Genomic DNA, 21,513 nt, shown 5'->3' on the forward strand with positions numbered 1-21,513 from the left:
GCAATAAAAATGATTTATTCTTTGTTATTTGTGGGAACAGAAAAGGTCCCTTTCCTCAAAGATGAATTGTTCTTTTGATGAAATGTTACATTTGCCACGCTTTCTTTTTTTATTACCACTAGAGAGCACCAAAGTTGAAAGAATTCAAACACCACCAGGTTTTTGATGTGATCACAGCACATATGCCTTTGGCCTGTATCTTACAATGAACTGTAGAGCTGTCCAGCTATTGAAAATCATACACAATTAATCTATGTTGAAATCAAAGGAAGTTCGGTCCATAAACAACTGTAACAATGTCCAAAGGGGATTTTTAATTCTTTGACTCATAGGTCAGAATTTTTTTTTTCAGTTTTTGGTTCAAAATTCATTAAACTAGGTTAATCAAAGACAAACCCGCTGGATATTGGCGTGTGGTATGTCAAAGGGAATTTTTTGTGGGTGCTGGTATATGTGACGTTGAAAGTAGGAAACAAAGAAAGATAGAGGAAGAAATGGACCACTAGATGGCCCCATTATGCTGCATGTTGGCCTGACCAGCTGAAACAAAGAGCAGCTGGGATGAGATCAGCTTCTGGGTGATACAGAGCAGAGCAGCCTGTCAGAATAACAATGGAATATAAACCAAAAAGATATTAAATCAGGTCAGTTTGTGATACTGCGAAATGAACTCACATGGAAACAGCCCAACACATACAAATACAAATAAACTAACATTTATTTGATTAGTTTCACGACCAAATGTAATCTGACGTATTGTGGCTCCCAGAATAAAAACAGTTAGAATGAGAAGCCTACAGATTGGGATGAAAATACGTTAAAATTAGGTCAGTTAAAACTTGCTTAAGGGATATAAACAGGCCAACACACAACAAACAAACAAAATAATCTCCCCTGACATGCTCAGGTCATTACTAACCTCCTGACACACTGCAGCCTGCACAGGAATGTCAGTTCCGTTTCTCAGGAGCAAACTGAAGGTGGAAATGGTTTCCATTTTGGTTCCTGAGTCTGAAAACAAAGTTATGACAATAGAAGAATGTGTGGTATGGTAAAGTTCACACAGACACACACACATACAGCAGTGTGTCGTGTGTGTGTGTGTGCGTGTGTGCGTGTGTGTGTGTGTGTGTGTGTGTGTGTGTGTGTGTGTTACATAATCTGTTAGACTTTCATTCATTTTCCCCACTGTGTGTAAGAGGCGCGCTCCCGCTACTCCTGCTGCTGCTGCCGCTGCTGCTGCGGCCGCGGGAGCGAGCCGGAATGCAGTGACGTCAGAAGGGAAGCTGGCTCCGGACGCGCGCGGGCCCGTCCTGCCTCACGTGTGTCTCTGCGGAGCGGGCGCGCGGCCGCACGGCTCCAGACTCCGGAGAAGAAGCGAAGCGGAGCCGACATGAGCGGAGTCCGGGGAGGATGGAGGACCTGCTGAGGCGGACCGGGGGGTCCGGAGTCCGCCCTGACACCCGGAGGGACCGGGGGGCCCGGCCGGAGGAGCCGGAGGAACAGGACGACGGGACGTGTGTGTACCTCACACAGTAACAAAGGTAAGTTGTGTTGTTGTTGTTGTTGTTGTTGTTCAGCGTGTGTACCAACTCGGGACTGCAGTTGAGGCCAAGTGTTGAACAGCCGAACACACAAGTGCAGGAGCCGCAGTGTTTTTACGATGTTAGTAAAAACTGCGAATAAATAATAATAATTGACGAAAAGTCGGTGGGGCCTGACGGTGTAAAGGGGCTGACATGGTGTCAGTGAAGTCAGTCAGTGTAAATAAATAAAGGAAACAACAATGAAGCTGACTGTGATAACTCATGAGGACCATGGTGATGATGATGATGATGATGATGGCAACTAGTTACTCTGAGGAAGATCTGATGATGACATCATCAGGTCTAATGACACCTTCTGACCCTCTTAGCAGAACTAATGGCACACACACACACACACACACACACACACATTATGGTTTCCTGTTACAGTATTGATTTGTCGTGCCAATCTTTGTGCTGGATGGGTGTTATTTGAGATGGAGACAAACAGGTCCTTCAACATCACGGGCAACAAAATAACATTTTCCCCTTTCGCTGTTCTCACTGCACCATAATCGCTGGCGTTTGTAATCCAGTCTTCAATGCTTAATTTGAACTTGCTCTGTCTTCTCTGTCTGATAAACGTGAAGCATCGATCTGTTGCTGCTCTTTGTGCCTGAGGGGATGAGGCATTAGCAGCAGCTGACCTCACCCTAAGCACCCTTTCCCCCCGGGCCAGAGACCAAAACCATCAACCCACTCATTTTTGTCTCATTGTGTTGTCTTCTCTTTGTCCCGCCAGGCGATTCCTCACACTTTGACGCCGTGACAGAACTATTATCCATCTCCTCTTTCCTTTGATACCATTTATGTTCCACTCAGACCCACAAAGCTCTCCGGTCCAATCATCTACTCCGAAGCCCATCTTTGTTTCAAACATGGACTCCTCCGGAGAGATAATCGCAGCCCAGGATGAACACATGGACCCCCGGTGCAGCCCGGGCCGCTCTGATCTCAGCGGGCTGTACCATCTGGGTCGGACGTTGGGCAGAGGCCACTTTGCGGTGGTCAAGCTGGCTCAGCACGTCAGCACTGGCCAGCTTGTGGCGGTAAAGATGATTGACAAGACGAAGCTCGATGTGATGGCGACGAGCCACCTCCTGCAGGAAGTGAGGTACAGAAAAAAAGAGTTAAAAGTTCAAAAGGAAAGATAACAAAGTTCCTTTGTTAAATTTAAGGCATCTCAAATGAGTGTAACTCTTTCCATCTTAAATTCTAAAGTTGCTGGGTCACTGTGATAATCACATTTTCGTGGTTATTTTCAGGTGCATGAGGCTGGTGCAGCATCCCAACGTGGTTCGCCTCTACGAGGTCATCGACACTCCCACCACCCTCTACCTGGTCATGGAGCTGGCCGAGGGGGGCGACCTGTACGACTACATCCTCCGCCACGAGGGAGGCGTGGCTGAGGCCATCGCCAAACGTCATTTCGCCCAGATCGTGCGTGCGGTTGCGTACTGCCACCAGCTCCATGTGGTGCACCGGGACTTGAAGCCGGAGAACGTGGTGTTCTTTCCGCAGGAGGGGGCGGTGAAGCTGACGGACTTTGGGTTCAGCAATTTATTCCAACCGGGGATGATGTTGGCCACCAGCTGCGGGTCGCTGGCCTACTCCGCTCCAGAGATTCTGCTGGGAGAAGAGTACGATGCTCCAGCTGTGGGTGAGCAACAGAGGAAACCTTTTTTTGCATGTTGAAGTTGAGCTACTGGATCAGATTGGTGTTTTCCTGAATGGGGGGGTTGTGACCACCACATGGTAAAAGTGCAAATACATACAAATGATGTTAATTTAAAAATTTCCTTTAAACCTGGAGGCTTTTTTTTTTTCTGAATTACTGGACAGATTTAGCTAGGAGGGGAAAAATGATTAAGATAAAACAAACGGTCTGACTGGTGATGAGGGATCACCAGCAGACATGGCTCCGTTTGAGAGGTCACTGGCTGAGGTCAGGGACTATTAGTCCAGATAAGGAAGTACACGTTATCTTTGAGTCACACCCATTTGGTTTCCTCTTGTTGGCAAAACTCATGGCCACACATTCAAATCATAACCATCGTAACTTGAAGTTAAATGCCAACATGTGAAATCTCTAAATCAAAGTCTTTGGCCTCAAGTGACAAAATCCACTTTTTAGTTAAGTTATCGTGGAACAGTAGGTGTTGATAATCATCCTGTCCTTTGTCGGGTTTTCAAGTTCGCGCTTGACTGCAGAAATAACAGTTGACAGAACATTACGGCGAAGTCCATTTAGCTGCTGTTCAGGAGCTTTTGATCAAGACGTGATCAGCACAGGAAGTAAGATAGGAAGATCCTTTTGTCCTCTACTGTTTCTAACTCCAAGAAACATTTTTGAAACCAAGATTTGCGATCACATTTGACCAACAAACTGTAAAACACGAGAAATTGTCGGTGTGCCAAATTCAGCTGGAAGGTTTTATCATTTGTACGTGTGTGTGTGTGTGTGTGCAGATTCATCACTTAAGCTCTTGTGTGTGGACTGTGTGAGTGGCCATATTTGTCCCTTTGACCCTGTGCGTGTATTCCTCTGTAATTTATCCTATCACAGTGTCTGTATGTCCTTGTCTGTGTCTGTTTGTGCCCCTTTGTGTACGTGTAATATGTGTGCATGTGTGTGTATGTATGCGAATGTGTGTATAGGATCAGTGTGTGAATCTGGGTCAGTCTCTACAAGCCAGTCAGTCATGAGCCAAGTGGGCACGTTCTGCAGTAGAACCAAACACTGCAGCTCACTACTGGGCTCTCACACTGCGTAGCAAGCATTTGTATATCTGTGTGTTTGTGAGAGTGTGTATGTGTGTGTAAGTGAGAGAAAACAATGAAAGCAGATAGCAGAGAAAGTATCATGTCTCACTGTTTAGGGAGGTTGGTCTGTTCTGCTGGGAATGATCCGACAGATAAATTGTGGGATTTGATGTTATAGAATCAGAGTGGAAGCTGAGGGATTTGGTCTCATGTCTCCTGGGCTGTGTGTGTGTGTGTGTGTGTGTGGGGGGCGGGGGGGTTGGTGATTTTATCTGCTAAGCTGGACTGATTCAGCTGAATTTTGGCAGGGTACGGATGCTCTTTATTCTCGTGGCTACGAATGCATCCCAGCTGTGAACCAGTGTGCTGCTTTTGTGGATGGACGTCCGCAGCTCTTGTTTTAGTTTGAACGGGTTCTGCCTTTTGGGTGCAGCTTCTGTGTAGAACGGCCTCTGTGGGACGGTTCCCTCTCAGACCAGTTGAAAACAGGAGTGGCCCTGAGGAAACGCTGCTCACATGCATCCATAAGTTCTACATGACTTATGAGTGGCATTAGTTCCTATTTTTGCACGTTACTTCCTGTTTCTAAATCTGTCCGTATGAAGGGTGTCCACTTGAATCTATTCGTATGAGTTATGATTTTTTCTGTGTACTTCTCTGTTCTATTTCACACTAACAGGACTCAACCTGTGGACATTAAGATTATATCATCACTTTCATAGAAATGTGCACATCCATCACCCACACACACACACACACACACACACACACACACCCACCCACAAATCTAGATGCGTCTATATGTGTAAGTGTGCTTGTGTTTGTGTGTTAATCCTGAGCTGCACAGCCCTTGGTTATCTTAGCTTAGTAAGGTGACTCATAAAACCATCTCTGCACAAAACACACACACACACACACACACACACACACATTCACACAGACTGCTCTGTGTGCCACTTTGATATTTCTGGCTCATTTAAAAGCAGACTGCTCTTTAATTCACTCTGGTTTCTCTAAGTCTGGGAGTCTTAGCATATGCTGTGTGTGTGTGTTTTGTTTGAGGACACTGTGTGTCTGTGTGTTTGATGATAGTCATATGATGCAGAGAAGGGACAGGCAGGTCCACACGGCCTTTGACAAAGATAAACACTGCAAACAGTTACATAACATGTACCCGTTACTGTGTACATACGTTTGTGGGCTTTACAGTTCAGTGGTAATATTAGCATCACTGCTGCAGCACGTTATCCAGCTAACGGGTAACAAAAAGTTGTAGAAAATGGCAGATGTGAAGGAGGAAAGGCTGAACTCGATGCTCCGTTCTGTGCAGGAAGTTGTGCTTTTGACAGACATTGTAAAGTTTCTGTGCATGTCAGCTGCACATATTTGAGTGAAAAGAAGTCCAGCACATTAATGACGTCTGAGGTCAAGTTGAGTTAGAGCTCTCTGACGTGTGTTGTCTCGAACCTCAACCAAAAGTTTCATTTAGAATAATGGCCTTCTATGGCTGGCCACCAAATCACCTACAGCACTCATTTCTCTGCTCCAGAGTGCATTTTGTGCTTGTTTGCCAACACGAACAGCCTGCAGCTCCCAGAAAGATCCCATTTTAGATCAAGGACTAGCTGCAGAGCCATAGGTTTTCCAAACAAAACCCCTTTGTCAGTGTTTTCACACCAACATGGGGGCTGAGCTTTTGTTTAAATGGAAAAAAAGAAGACTTTTCCAGAGCTTGGAAAGCCCAGATAAAATCATCTCACCCTTAACTATGATGAAAATTACAACACTAACAAGAATAAATCATATCTCAGTGACAAAATCCAAAACCAGATGCAGCGCTCTGGGATAAAAACTGCGAAAATCATAAATAAAGTCTTTTGTGCGTAAGCACGTCTTACTGAGTGATGATTAAACTGGAATTCTGCCATTTCTACACACAATGATCAGTTTACTTGTCATGGCTCAAGTCAAGGCCGTAAAAGCAAACAAAAACAAATAATGAATCATCTCTTGCTTGGACTGAATTATTAACACGGGGTGTAGCATTTGAAAGATGTCGGCAGTAAACTCCAGCATCATTGAAAATGTATTCCTTCAGAGCTCAGTTCACACCGAAGATTAAAGCTCCGCTGGACCAAACAACTTCATACTTTATACTTTGTGACACTGAAAGACTAAATTCTTCAAGAGGCACTTTTAATTCTGCAAAATTTCATGTAACAGCTAATTCCCAAAGAAAATAATGCAGCATGAGGCAGATTGGAGGGTGATTTCCATCTGAATGACTGTGAACAGTCACGACTACACAAAGTCTTTTAAAGTGAATGACGAAGCCTGTATGAGTTAAAAATGGCCCTTTGTGTGTATGATAAAGCCTTATAAGGATTATTACTTCAGAGCAGCGTTAGTCAGGGACTCATGACGTGGGTGTCAGAAACAGAAAAACTTTATTAATCCCCAGAGGAAATTTGAGAAGCCATCCCTGTGTGATGGATGCTGGGATATTCTAGGTTTGTCCGCCAACAGTGTTCAGCAGGGCTGCATGTTTTCTCTGAACTTGGAAGACCTTTTGGAAACAGGGACGCATTGTTGACCTTTATGACGCATCTGTCATGAAGTACATGCTACAAAGGAAACAGAAACAGATCATTAACCCATATCCTCTTGGTAGGACTGTGTTGAACTCCAAAAAAAGCTAAATCCTGCAGCTCAGCCTTTTTAGAGTCAAACTTTTCAACTTTAGATTCAGCCCAAGTATTAATGGCTTTATTTATACAGTGTGTGTCTATGTGCATGTGAGTATCTACATTTGTACCGTCAGCAGAACACTAATGTGTGATGAGAAAGTGTGACATTCCCCAGAGAGCAGAGAAAAGTACACTCCCAGCAGTCCGTGGCCTCTCCTCCCTCTTACATAACGCTGCTCCAGACTGAAGTAATGTGTGTGTGTGTGTGTGTGTGTGTGTGTGTGTGTGTGTGTGTACATTGTATGGTGAGGACTGAGGGCTGTTGTTTGGACGTCCATGAGCATAATGTGGGACAATGGATGAATGAATCACACTTGGGACTGGTACATGTGAGAGTCGAGGTCCAGTGTTCCAGTGTCCAGGTCCAGAGACAAATATCCGATCTGTTTAGGACATAATAGAAAGTCCATTTAAAGCAGAGGATTTTTGCTGATACAGTTGTATATTATTGCTCATGGAACTCAAATGATGAACAGATCTCTGATGGTCTGATCTGTCATTGATGCTTGCACATAATATTCAAAATGTTCTCAACTGAGCGGCAAGTCAATGAATTGAAATGGGTTTGATTTTCACTATGTTCAAATGCTAGCATGCTAACATTTGCTAATGAGCACTTAACGAGAGAGTGCAGCCGGGGCTGATGGGAGTGGTGCGGGCATTTAGTGCGTTTTAGTAGATGTTTAGATGTTTCGCTCGGTCAGTCAGTTCAAACTTCTTCATCAATATACTCAACAGTTGTAGAGATATTTCAGATACACAACTTGCATGGAATAAATGTGATGGTTTATGGAAATTTACCAGATCAGACCAGCAACATGTTTTCGTTTAAGATTAAACAATCAATCATTGTTCAGTGCAATTGTGCTCTAACGAGCTCTTGAATCAGATGTGATATTAGCAATGGCAGCATTTTATTAGACACACAATCTGTAGTATCTCTGTTGCTACATGGACACACAATCCGAACAGAGCGTGCAGTGTTCTTATTTTCAGTGTTTGGTAGACACACAAGTAGAGACAGAAGAAGGAAGAGCAAGATCATTCTCAGAATAGCACAGCACCACAACAAGCCCTCTGTTTGTTATGGCCTTCAGCCCTCAGCTCCCTTTCCTGTGTGTGTGTGTGTGTGTGTGTGTGTGTGTGTGTGTGTTTCCTTGAAGCAGCCTCCCTGTTCTCTCCTGGTTCTGGTCTGTTCACATGGTCCTCCTCTCACTGAGTCTGCATGAGTACAAAACAGTGTTGGAGTAAGGGAAGGAAAGGGAGGGGACAGGAAAAGAATACACTGTCAGTGCAACGAGACGTGTGTGTGTGTGTGTGTGCGCGCGTGACAACAGTCTACACTTTGTGCGGCTGTTACTCATTTCACTGAGGAATAACCTTGTATAACATTATATTTAATAATAATGACGATAATCTTTATATTTACAACCTTTAAAGCCACATCACAGAGGCAGAGATGGAATAGTCAATGAAATCAGTGTTTTTTACAGTGGAGGAAACAGAAAATCAATTAATAAGCACAGTATTAACACAAGGTCAGAGCTCATGCTAACCTCTGACCTCTGACCTCTCTGTGGAGGGTTAGCAGTGTCCCAGGCAGCAGAAGATAGAAATCTGCTGCTGGGTTGATGAGCAACGCTGTTATTTTCTCTGAGTTAGATTCTCAGCTAATTTGTGAGTTGCTTTGTTTTGTTTCTTTCAATTGAAAAGCAAAAAGAAATGTTTTTAAATATCTCTCACTGACTGTGAAGCTCGCCCCATCTCGATGCGATTTAAGACCTGAGGGATCGTTCGTGCTATTAAAAGTGCTGGGATGATTTTAAGGCTAATTTTGGTGATTTTCTGTGTGTGTGTTCCAGATATCTGGTCTCTGGGGGTGATCCTGTACATGCTGGTCTGCGGAGTTCCTCCCTTTCAGGAAACCAACGACAGCGAGACTCTGGTCATGATTCTGGACTGTCGTTACTCCATCCCTGACCATGTTTCCCATGACTGCAGAGAGTGAGTCACACACACCGCACATGAAACTACGAAGCTTCTCGTCTGACCTCAGCTCCGATCATCGGTTCTATACCGTTCTACTTAATTATCTTTGCACAATTTCATTTCGTAAAACTGCCTCTCTCAGATTTTCTGCTGTTGAGTAGACTCAGTGCCCTAAACAGCCACTGACTGTAAAACCATCTAATTAATACGTTTCAGTGAATAATTTCGTTCTCCTAATTGTCTCTGACATTTTTCCAGCCCGCCTCTAATAGAGGGAATATTTTCTTGGCAGTCAGGCCCTTTTCATTAATACAAAAATATCTGCAACCTTGAGCTCAAAATGTATTTTAATCTTGGCAGAGACACACAAAATACAGCTCAGACCTCATTTGACTTCAGCTTCAGTCCTCCAACATGCACGTGCAGGACAGGACAGTCGTGTAAACACCTGTCTTGTCTGTGTATATAAATGCTGATATTTATTATTCCTGTTCTCCATTGTTAAAAGCACAACTGGGTTGTTACCATGAGCACACACTGTATTTTAAATAAATCTGAGAGCGTCCAGCTGTTTCAGGAAATTACAAAGCCTTTTTAAAATGAAATTATTTATGACAACTTGGGACGGAGTACCAGAGGCGGGAAAGGAGAGTCAGACACCCTCAGAAGACAGACTGACGTTGTTTTTAGTCAGTGAGGATCGTATATAGACCAAAACCAGCTTTTCCTTTAAATGAGACCACATATAAAAGAACTGTCAGAAGGGTCGGTGTGGTGGGCAGATAATGTGTAAAACCTTCATACACTTCTTAATGCAGCCGAGGCTAGAAGGCGACAGGCGCATCCAGCAACATCTAACCCTTCGCTCGTCAGCCGTCATATGACTCAGACCTCAGTCACATGAGGCTGTGCTTGACGTGAGGAAAAAGGCAGAACAGAACAAAACTACTTTGTGGATTCGTTGCTGCGATGTGTGCCGCTGGTCTGGTTCAGCTTTAAATCAGGTCACTCTCTGTAAAAACAGTGATCCCAAAGAGTAACAATAAATCTCTCTGTCTTCTTCCCCCGTCAGTCTGATCTCCAGGATGCTCCAGAAGGATCCGTCTCGCCGGGCCTCCCTTGAGGAGATCGAGGCTCATGACTGGCTGCAGGGGCTGGATGACGTGCTGCTCAGCCCGGAAGCCCCGCCGCACTGGCTCTCAGGGGCCCTTTCCCCAACTTCTCCCCGCTCAGGAATGCCCGAGTGTGGGGACTTGCTCGCCGCGAGGCCGCTGTCCCAGCAGGCTTTTCCTGGGCCCTGGCAGTCCGGTCTCAGCTACACTCTCCGTCCAGCTCCGGCTGAAGAGCCTCCGGTTACCAAGAACCTTCCTGCACTACAGCAGATCTGTGAGGAGGAGGAGGAGGAGGAGGAGGAGGAGGAAGAGTGCAGTGTGGTGAAAGAGGGAGAACATTTAGCATCTCTGTTAGAAGCAGAACCAGAGAGAGGAGCTGAGGAGCTGGTGGAGGAAATGGAGATGAAGAAAACAGACAGTGGAGACAAGTCGGTCAGTCAGTCACCTGAAGTCCCACCTTTGGGCGTCCCGTGTTGTCAGGGGCAACAGGAGAGCACGACCGCAGAGGAAGGAAAGGACAAGGAGACAGAACCCAACAACAACACCAACAAACCGCCTCCCTCCGTCCCTGAGTCCTCCGCCAGACTCAGCCTGGACTGCAGAGAGGCTCCAAAGCCAGAAAGAGACGGCGACCGAGAAGAAAGAACAGAAGAGGACGGACGGCAGGATCTGGTGACAGACAGATCACAACCGAACGGCGGACCAGGAGCCCGGGAAGAGGCCGCTCCGAAGCCGGAGCAGGGAAAACGGCACAGCATCAAGCTGCGCGAGAGACTCTTTCAGTTTCCTCTGTGCGAGAAAGCTCTGGCCTTCAACATACCGACACACAACAAGCCCAAGATCCTCCCGCTGGCTCAGTACAACTGCTGCCATGTGCTCTAAGAGGAGCCGGCCTCGGGGGTGATGTGCTGCTCAGCCACTTGGGACGTACGAGCTGTTGAACAGTCGGCAAGTGGCGGCCTGGTGAGCGCAGACCGAGTGAAGTGGCCAGCCGCCGATCTCCCTGCTGAGGGGAAGAAAAAGCCCTCAGCGAGTGTACAGCTTCATCCTCACTAACACGGTTTATTGTGCTCATGTAATCGACGTTGTGTTAGGCTGACGGCGGTGTACAGCACAGTAGTCAGACTTCATAGAACCTCATCCATTCAGCTGCTGCGTAAAGGACCGACTATAGAAACAGTCCGACCTGAAGAAACGGCAGCCGTTTTTATTGAATAAGCTACAGCCTGCTTTGTTTGCTCAGATTGTGCCTACAGTGATTCAAAAAGAAAAAAGGGTTTCGTTCTTGTATGTGGCCTCCGTGCCATTTTATCTGACTGTAATAAAGCTCTTAAGGTCAGAATATTCTAGCACGTGCACTGAATAGATCTGTGATTTCATATTTTACAGTGTATGAATTAGAATAAACGTTGAACTAGCTTTCCTCCTCCATTTGCACAACTTGCTTCTCACGTTGGTTTTAAAGCTCTTACTATTAAGAAAGCCTGAGACTGTTATGATATATACTGAAGACTGAAATGATGGTTTCCTTTCCTCTTTATGCTAAAGTCTTATTGATAACGTGGTTCACGCCAACACACTGTATGATACTGTTTATAGGACCATTGATCATTAGTCGGGATGCAGGTCTTCCATTGTATTTGAAGCTCTTACTTTTGAATTCTATTGAAAATTTGAATAATATTTGATCATACCAGTTTTATTTTGAATGTGCAGAAATGAAGTTCCTTATTTTTTTTTATATAATATGACAAAGATATTAGTTCTCTGAAGAGATGTGACTTTGCGCATGTTGTTACTGTTATTTATCACAATATACCTCCATGTCTTGGATTCGACAGGACTTTGTATTTCTGTAGGTAACCCACTGATGAATTGCACACAGGACAACTATAAAGTCCTGGGATTGATGGATTTGTTGGTCACTTGGACCAAATAAGAGTGAAGCACTCCGGTGAAGCCAGGAAATCCCTCCACATGGTGTTATTGGACCATATAATGCCTCTGTGTGTCTTCTATCTTATATTTTTACAAGCATACTGCATTTTCCTTCCTTTCAACCTCAGACGTGAAGAGTAAAGAAGTGGTGAATAACAGAAGGCCAAAGCTGTACAATAAGCTACATTTCCTCTTCCAGTTCAGTAAACAGAATCTATTCCAGTCAGTCACTGCAGCTTTATGGGGACGACAAATTTGATTTTTAACTCAGACAGTCCTCGCCTATATATGGAGCGGACGTGAAATCTGATTAATTACTCGCATTTTATCGGCCGTGGAAGCATCAAATCTGTGTATAAGAGGGATGAAATCCCATTATTTGATCCTGCGTGATTGCAGCCTGTCTCTCCTCAGTGTGTCTGTGTCTACTGACCTGCATTATAATTAGGACCACGTCTCTGCGGAGCCATGAACTTATTTTTCTGTATCTATTTATTAAAATGGATTAAATCGTAAAGACTGATGTGTGTTTATTCAAACACGACACAACGCTACAAGGTTTTCTGCTACTTATTGCTCCAACGTTTCGTGACTTATTCAGCCATCATCTCTCTCACATAAATGCATTAACCTTTAGAGGATGTTTCAAAACCTCAACACGAAGGGGACTAATCTGCAAAAAAAAAAAAAAAAAAAAAAAGACAAAACAACTTACCAGGTACCTTCTGTGTGTTTATTTCAGCACAACTAGCAAATATTGTCACCTCTATTTTGGACCTGGGATCCTGATCCTGGGACCAGATTATCTGCAAGTCTGTCTTCATTGACTCATCACAACCCCTCACAGCACGCGCACACACACACACACACACACACACACACACACACACACACACACACACACAAGTGCACACAGGTTTATGATTAGTGTCAGGAGTGAAAATGCACAGCTGCAGCTGCATCTGAAGCCGTCACACCGTCCATCTGCATCTTTGCTGAATCAGTCTCTGAGCAGCCACCAGGGACTGAAAAAAGCTGCAGGTTGATAAAAATGAAAAGTTCAGAGCGTCTCCTGGTGGCTGCAGAGAAAACTAACTGTTGAAAACAATAACTTACATAACGAACAACACAGTACAGTTCAGCAAGGATGAAAGGACGGCTGGCTTCGTCGGCTTATTCACTACAAGAGCTAAAGAGCGAACGGTGGATTTACACTCGTGAATGTGAGGTGAATCAGTTATTGCAGCACGGTGAGCTCAGGCTTATTTAAAGGCACATTAAAAAATTTGTTAAAATTAACTACTACAAATAAAAAAATAATATATAAACTCATATATTACTAACAACAAAGCAGGTGACAGTTCTTTGGTTGCTCGCCCATCAACGCTGATTTTAAACCTTGCCCACAATTGCTCGTTTATTTTACTTAGTTTTACATTAAGTGTGTTCCTATAGCGGTACTGTAGTTACTTTAGGAAAATGAAGGAACGGACAGTATCACCAGTGGAAGCAGAATTAGCAGTGCTGTTGGAGATAAACTTGCTTTACGTGAATTTAAATTCATCTGAAGTCTCCAATTAGGAAAAGAATATATGACTTCTGACAGGTAATTACTTTAATTCATAATGTACAGTATAAATCAATAACAAAATGCTGCTCTGACTCAATAATGACACAGTTGCTATTAATCTTGCAGATATTCAGTGAGATTAGCATTCACCTGGAATTTTGAGTCGTGGAGAAGAATATAAAAATCATCTTTTTAGCAGTAAATCACATTAGTTGCTAACTTTGTCAGGCAGGTTTAATATAATGAGTCTTTTTGCTCCTTAAAGGCTGCTGAGAGCAGACGGAACTAAAACTTCATGCTTAAGTTGTTGGTTTGGTTTTTGGTTCTTCTGATAATTCCAGTGATGATACTGTCCTAAATCTTGAACACTCGCTGTAGCTTATCACTAGATGGTAGCACGAAGCAAAAAACACTCTGGCTGTCAAGTAATGGCTCTGTTTTCTGACCCTGTGGGTAGAATTAAAAACCTTTTCCTGTTAAGCCTTGGCCAAAGATTGGCTGTTCATACTGTAGCTGCTCTTATAAGAGCCAACTTTCATCTTTTCAATATTTTACATCTGCTGTGTAATATCGGTAAAACTGCTTTTGAATTGCACTTCCTGTCGGAATATGAAGGTGCACATCAACGTGTGCACACAGCAGAAGCACCCAGTTCGTTAGAGAGCACAGCAGAAACACTTCAGGGATTCAGCAGGATACATTTTGGGGCACTACTGTATTCTCTATTTGTAGCAGCCTGCCACAAGACGACATTATAAAAGCACCACCTCGACACTTTGAAACGCTTTCTGGACTCTCTTCAGAGTGCAGCCGGGTCGGTCTGCTGTTTCAGAGCCTGCATGGACGAGTACTCAATGTGCTCTCTCTTTTTCCGGATCCAGTCGGGCTCATCGGGGATCACGACTGACAGAACGACCTTAATCAGGATGAGCACGTGCTGCGAAAACAGCGGTGAAAGTGTTAGGATGAGACAGACACGCTGCTTTTGTTTCATGGATCTCTCCATCCTCCATCTTACCTCCACCAAAACAGCCAACATCAGCATATTCGTGCTGCTCATCCCACCCTCCCGACAGATCTCCTGTAACCGTGGCGACAGCAGCAGCAGCCAGCAGTTGGACACAACGGAGACGAAGCTCAGGACTTCGAACGCAATCTGAAACACGAGACAATGGCATGAGGGGTCCATTCATGAGACCGGCCGCGTCTCGTCACTTTCTGTCGTGCCGACCTGCCACACGCCCATGTTGGCCACGGGAGCGGAGAAGGGTTTGCGGAAGAGTTTGCAGATCTTATAGGCATCAGAGCGGATCTCAGTTAGGTTGTTGATGAGCAGCAGCACCGCCGTCAGAGGATAAACACAGGAGAAAAGACTCAAATACCCAAACTGCACCAGGAGCTCGATGTACTCTGCAAACAGGCCCTGCAGGAAGACAAGAAGCCTGTTATTGACCTCAACAGTGGAAGCTGCAGTTCTGAGGATATCTGAAACCTGAAAACACACCGGGAAAGCAGGGAGGGTGATCTGGTTCCTGAATTTGTCCTCCTGGGGGTCGTCTTCACTCTCCCTCCTCTGCGGGCCGCTGATGAAACGGTCCACCAGGAAGGGGATGACCACCTCCGTCACCTGGTTCACCAGCTGGGTCACGATCAGCAAAGACGCCAGACGCTTGGGACAGATGGAGGAAGAGAATACGTGAATTAGTCGTAGCTCAGGAAGTCTTTTTATTTGATTTCCAGACTTCTTTCTCCTTCTGAAGGGGCTTATACATTTAGCCTGGTTTGCTGCCAACAGTTTCATTTTAGCTACAAAACTACACCTATTGTAGCGAAATGCCAATAAAGCCGAGTTATAAGCTGATTATAGAAATAAAACCCCTAAAGTGATAAATCTCAACAGGAAAAATGGCAATTACTATGAAAGCTTTTGGGTCAAATAAAACCCAACAGCAGGTCATGTTTAACCCCTCTGCGCTGGTTTTCATTATATTGTCTTATCCCTGTTGGACTGTTGCAGTAAAAGCGGAGGAGAAGTTACCTTCCGAAGCAAAGGTACATCCTGCTTGAAGAAGGCAATGTGGAACAGCACAGCAAAGTAGTTAAAGAAGGTGAACTGGGGGGGGGGGGCAGAAAACAGAAACGTCAGTTAGCATCTTAGCTTAGCATTCATGAGCCAGTTGATCAATAAGAACTTACCACCAGGACTTTGGCTGTGAGATGCTTCTCGAAGGCCGACTGCTCTCTGTGATTTTCTGAAAGGACACAGTGAGCATTGCAGTTTGTGTTCTTTTGTACATTTGTATTTTCAGCTGCATCATTTCCACTCTCTCAGGGACACACACTTTCGTCTCATTTACCGTATTCGGTCAGGGACAGCGCCACCTTCCTGTAAACGGTCGACAGCATGTTTGTGTAGCTGATGTGAAGCACTGAGGGCAAGTAGAGCAGAACCTGAGACAGCATGGAGTCCCAGTCTTTGTGCAGATGCTGGACCTGGGCCTCTCCCCAGTAGAAACACGTCATACCCAGAACCACCAACGCTGCAGGGGGAGATCGAGAAGAGCAGCATCGTGTTTTTATTTGATTTATGCACTTTATGTTCACTTTATGTTTTTAAAATATGTTTCACCTTTGACAGCAAAGCAAAGTCCTACCTAGAAAGAGCCCCACCACTGGGACTGACACCAGCGCCATACGCAGGTCTCTTTGCCATTCAGGAAAAAGGGGCTCCACCCGACCGGTCACCGGGTTCACCCCGAGTTGGCCGTGAAAACCAGGCCGGGGCTCTGCGAAGCGCTCGGCGAGGTGCATGGTCCCCCATCGGTACGACAGGGAGGCGCTCCGACGTTTCCACAGCTCCATGAACACTGTGGACCAGAGCATGCTGAACATGGCCTGGATCATGTGACCGCTGACCGCTGGTCCAGAGTCATCCTCATCATTTGGGTGCTTTGCAGACGAAACGGACTCCACCATCTCCTCCTGAGCCGAACCTGTGACCGGCAAGAAGAAGCTCAGTCAGGTTTGGGTTGGACCCCTGAGCCGAACGGCAGAGTGAGGTGTGAACATCTGTACATCCAGAAAGGTGGATTCACCAAAATCCAACAAATCAGAGGATCTTAGAAAATAATACGCCATTACAATTATAAAATAATTATTTTCAGTGCCAGATATCTCATTAAAGTCACCTGCCTGAGAAATAGGTGATGGACAGGCCCAGTATCGCTGGGGGGAGTAGAGACCAGGTGTAGAAATCCAAGAAGCTGAAGTAGAAAGCCACAGAGCTTCCAAAGTACCCGTTGACTGAGTCTGGAAAGATGAGCAGACAGACGTGTTAGGTGTTAATGTCCGCTGTCAGATATATGATGAGAAAATCAAGCTCAGCCACTTATTGTGAGTTCTACTTCCTCTTTGAGAGGAAGCATAACTAGGACTGTGACCGCATCTGCAGCATTTTCTGCATACCTGTGCAAACAAGCTGGAGTGTGTGTGTGTGTGTGTGTGCGTGTGTCTTCCCACCCACCCAGTGGCTGAGCCAGCTGATTTCCAGAGTACCAGGCCTCACTGAGTTCCTTCAGCTGATTCGCATTGTGCAGCGGGAACGTGTCCAGGATCACTCCAGCTGAGCAGAGTTTCTGCCCTGAAAACAGCCAAAGTCACAAAAAAAACAAAAAAAAAACTGAACCGCACACTGATACACATATAAAACACAAACACTGACAGTGATGCTGAGTAAAGCCATTTCAGGAGCGAATGTGAGGAGAGAGCAGAAGTCAGCAGGAGACGGACACACAGCTGGTGATGGAAACGCCGATATGTGTTTATACAACACATTTAATAAACTAAATTATTAAAAACATCAGTGAGTGGTACTGTTGTGTTCTCCATCTAACAAAAAAGACAAACATCCTGTCTGCAGAAGTACTAACAAATGATCAATAATAATAATAATGATAATAATTTGGACATGAGCAAACAATAACAAAATAAGCTCAAAAATATAATTAACAAGGAGCAGATACACTGCACAAACACACACACGCACAAAATGGAGCTTGATGCTCCAAAGTGATGCAAAAGGCCTGTTTCTGAAAATGTTTGCCAGAATCGGTTGACAACAAGCAAAAACTCAAATATTCTTTGTGTGCCGATTTTTCCTGAGGCTAAAAAAATAAAAGTGTTCCACAGACTTACAGATGTTGTCTCGGTTTTGCAGCGTGCAGCTGTCGGGCAGGCCGGGTATTCTGACGTCTCTCTGCGCCCGCAGACCGTCCAGCTCGTGCTTCACTATGTGCTGCCGCTCGGCCAGCGTCAGAAACGCCTCCATGTTGTCTGCCGTGATAATAATTTCAAGCTTAATGATTTCTCAGCCTTTCCATATAGTTTTCTACGTATCGGTTACATTGGAGAGATTTAATGTGGGAGTGTTTGTTTATTTGTTGGCTCATTTGCTGCGTGAGAACAAAGAAGTCAGGTGTACATATGTGATTCAGTAATCTTCAGTCAGGTGGAGCAGCAGGAGAAGCCAGACCACGCAGGTGAGCACAGAGTGGGTGGAGCATTCCACATAAAGGTATTCAACTGAATCCAGCCGGTCCTGGAGGGCAAATCAGCCACACCCAGATTTAGAGAAGACGACAGCAGGTCTTGAACTAAGACAGACCTGTGACTGTGTGAGCTGCAAAAATGATTATCGTCACTCACTGGAAAAGTTATTTGAGTGTAAAAACCTCAGTGGTGAGGAGATGATAGCAGTCGTGTGCGGGCCAGACTCCTGGACAAGATGTGTAATTTTACCTCCCAACAGGAAGAGGAGAAAACTAAAAGCAGCCAAATGACCTTTAGTGACCTTGCTGTGCTCATCACGGGTACCTGAGTCTTTAAAGTTGTCTCTGTCGTTGTAGGAGAAGGCCTCCATGTCCCCGGTGTGATAAGCTTTGCACAGGCCCAACTCTTCAGCGGCTCGCAGTAACGTACAGCGTGGGGCTGAGACCATGATGATGTCACCGCTGGCGTCCTCACCTGGATGGGCCAGCAGGGCAGCACCTGGCGGGGGGGGGGTCAAAAGAGAAGAGAAATAGAAACCTGCCTGAAAACAGAGTATTCAGGAGCAGATATTTTATCCAGTGACGAAAGACGACACTGAGAGGAGGAGCTCTGTCCATCTTTATTTGTTCCTGTGATATTTAAAAAATCTGAAAGAGATGCAACGTTGTGCAAAAAAGACCACATTTGTGCTCAACAAACAGCCGGCTTTGTTTGCTGTCAGGTTGAGCTGGAGGCTGTTTTCTGTGTTTACTTCTTCTTGGACTTTTCGTTTCAGTTTTCACAAGTTCACAGTATTCAGAAAACTCAAAAAATGGCTTTTCTCTAAGTTGAATCTTAAATATTTGTTGTATTTTAGCTGTTTTTATGGTGAAACAACATTATTGAGTGCTTTCAGAAACCTTGAGATATCGATCATGATGTCAAATAAACACCTGTGACGACAAACAGACTGATCGACTGCTGTAGGAAATATTCGTTCCCCCGCAGAGAGTAAACGTCTCGTCCAGCTCTTATCCAAAACCAGAAGAACTTCTCTTTTATAAGAATATATATTTGATTTAGGCAATTCTTACTATTTGTTGATCTCGACCCCGATGAAACAGCCTTCATTCCATCTCAGCTCAACTCAAACTTTCTTTTTTTTCTACTCTGAAATGTAATAGTCTGAAATAATCAGCTGTTAAGATAACAGAAGATACTACAGACAATTTGGCTTATAAATGAGTCTGACAACACCACAGAAACCCGTCCTAATTCAATTTTAGTTTTTAGTTTTATTCCTTCTTTCTCCTAAATGAGGTTCGGGAAAACTGGTCAGAATTTAATTATCTCGCAGTTTTTTTCTTGGGAGACAAAGAAAAGGCAGCAAAATCCGTCCTCTAAGTAAAACAAAAAAAAAAAAAAGTTAATTTTAATGTCGTGGTTGTAATGTAACCCTCAGATAGTCACATTTACATGGAATTGTTTTACTACATTTCTCTGCATATCCAAGCAGCATAAAAACACAAATGCCATCTAACGTCCTGCAGCTTACCTCCATCTTTCTGCGTGGCTCCAATCAGTCTGATGATCCACCTCTTCGTCTCGGGACGAACCTTTTCTCCCAGCTTCACCAGGACCAGCGGCTCCACCCGCTCCGACACACAGCAGGGGCAGCTGACCTTGGTCCAGCCTGGTCCGGCGGCGCTGAGGGCCTTCCCCGTCAGAGCTTCATCCTCCTGCTGCTGGGCCTTCTCACTGCTGCTGCCGCCACCAGCACCCCCACCCTCACCACTTTCACCACCGCCTGCCTTACTCATGGTGAGCCTGAGGAGACACCGACACACAAAGTGCTTTTGTTTGTTTGGGGTTCGAATACATTAAATCCTAAAATCTGAAAAAACATTTACAGTGAGAGACAGAAAATACCTGAAAATATTAAACCAGTTGAGTTCAGTGCCATATTTTGTTATTATCATTTTATGAGTGGATTAAAAGTCCTGAAGTCATAAAGAAACAAAGCCAGAAGTCAGAGGTCATCCACCTGTTTCATTAATCACCAGCAGCTCAATTCCTTCAATAGACTTTTTAGAAAGCACCATTTACATAGATAAGTGCAGTTTTACAGTTATTGGGTTCATTTTTACATTTTCATTGCCAGCTATTCTATTACAGATCTGCATGTGAGCAGTTTCAGGCCTAATTCACAGTCTTCTGCATGCTTCTCAGTGAGGAAACGTTAAAAAGTGAACGACAGTTTATGACTGACGGAGGGAGGGAGGGAGAAAACTGAAAGTGGCTCACTACTTCCTGAGTTGCTGCTTAAACAGACGGGAAGACGTTCACGTTGAATAGGAGGATGAGTCAGGAAATACAATACCTGGCAGGCCGTTGATGAGGAGGATCTGGTCTCTGGTGCTACAGCAGGCCCACACACCCCCTCCAAACTCCTGATTGAACACACACACGCAGACAGGAACATGAAGACGACATCTGTTCAGCTGCACTGAGAACAAGTCTGCAGCAGACACACACACACACACACACAGTCTCTGCTCACACTTACCCAACCTCAGTGTGTGGTTCCTCCCAGCTGTCTGTCCATGTACATATATGAGAGTGTGTGTGTGGATATGGCAGGAATGCAGAGAAACTTCCCAGAGACTGCAGGGTGTGGAGGGTTGTTTGGTTTTTTCACAGGCTCCTCCCTGCTGCACTGCTGCTGCTGCTGCTGCTGCTGCTGCAGCAGCTCAGGGTCCTACTGCCCTTCTTCACCATGTCGGAAAAAAAGCATTCACAATTTAGCTTGGAACCTCAGAAAATCTCGATCTGCTCCATGTGATGTAAAAACACATTTTAGCACTTTTGTGTAAATTACAGATAACTCCAGTGTCGAACAGTGACACAGCCAAAACATCTAGACAAAAAGAGCATAACAATATGTGTATAACACTGTGAATCATCAGTCACTTGTCTGATCTGGTTCCTAAACTGGAGATCAGGATCAGAAGATCTCTGTAGACAGAAAGATATCTATAGAAACATTCAAATTAAAGTGGAAGTAACTTTGAATTGATGAACTAGTTTGTCTTTTTGTGTGTGTGTGCGCATGTCTGTATTTTTGTTTTTATTTGTATACAAATACAATTCCATTATTACATCACATCAAGAAATGATCTCTGGTATTTGGTTATGAGAAAGAAGACAGGTTAAAAAACATTAGTAAAAACAGCTGCAGCCACAGAAACCCGGCGAGTGACTCAGTATTTGCACTCTCATGT

The 21,513-nt window shown here is 44.7% G+C and overlaps 2 protein-coding genes across 2 annotated transcripts; one reads left to right on the top strand and one right to left on the bottom strand.

Annotated features, from left to right (window-relative positions):
• Positions 1–1,344: 1,344 nt before the first annotated feature.
• Positions 1,345–12,652, top strand: snrkb (SNF related kinase b). Its single transcript, XM_029523108.1, has 5 exons — positions 1,345–1,544; positions 2,329–2,700; positions 2,852–3,246; positions 8,959–9,100; positions 10,158–12,652. Exons 2-5 carry the CDS (start codon positions 2,396–2,398, stop codon positions 11,077–11,079), a joined length of 1,764 nt encoding a protein of 587 aa, XP_029378968.1. The 5' UTR covers positions 1,345–1,544; positions 2,329–2,395; the 3' UTR covers positions 11,080–12,652.
• A 200-nt stretch (positions 12,653–12,852) lies between these two features.
• Positions 12,853–20,922, bottom strand: ano10b (anoctamin 10b). Its single transcript, XM_029523107.1, has 15 exons — positions 20,799–20,922; positions 20,613–20,682; positions 19,788–20,059; positions 18,578–18,751; positions 17,900–18,037; positions 17,229–17,345; positions 16,898–17,014; positions 16,360–16,698; positions 16,063–16,245; positions 15,902–15,957; positions 15,744–15,818; positions 15,210–15,374; positions 14,937–15,128; positions 14,724–14,861; positions 12,853–14,642 (listed from the first exon to the last, which is right to left on the bottom strand). Exons 3-15 carry the CDS (start codon positions 20,050–20,052, stop codon positions 14,505–14,507), a joined length of 2,097 nt encoding a protein of 698 aa, XP_029378967.1. The 5' UTR covers positions 20,053–20,059; positions 20,613–20,682; positions 20,799–20,922; the 3' UTR covers positions 12,853–14,504.
• Positions 20,923–21,513: the final 591 nt, after the last annotated feature.

The sequence above is a fragment of the Echeneis naucrates genome, chromosome 16 (genome assembly GCF_900963305.1).
Source record: "Echeneis naucrates chromosome 16, fEcheNa1.1, whole genome shotgun sequence".
NCBI lineage: Eukaryota > Metazoa > Chordata > Actinopteri > Carangiformes > Echeneidae > Echeneis > Echeneis naucrates.

Excerpts from the sequence above, each read along its gene's own strand:
- snrkb (XM_029523108.1), top strand. The coding sequence starts at position 2,396 with ATGTTCCACTCAGACCCACAAAGCTCTCCGGTCCAATCATCTACTCCG. Across the intron at positions 2,701-2,851 it reads CACCTCCTGCAGGAAGTGAG|GTGCATGAGGCTGGTGCAGC; the intron begins GTACAGAAAAAA and ends GGTTATTTTCAG. Across the intron at positions 9,101-10,157 it reads GTTTCCCATGACTGCAGAGA|TCTGATCTCCAGGATGCTCC; the intron begins GTGAGTCACACA and ends TTCCCCCGTCAG.
- ano10b (XM_029523107.1), bottom strand. The coding sequence starts at position 20,052 with ATGAGTAAGGCAGGCGGTGGTGAAAGTGGTGAGGGTGGGGGTGCTGGT. Across the intron at positions 18,038-18,577 it reads AGACAACTTTAAAGACTCAG|ACAACATGGAGGCGTTTCTG; the intron begins GTACCCGTGATG and ends TTATCACGGCAG. Across the intron at positions 16,699-16,897 it reads GTCCATCACCTATTTCTCAG|GTTCGGCTCAGGAGGAGATG; the intron begins GCAGGTGACTTT and ends TGCCGGTCACAG.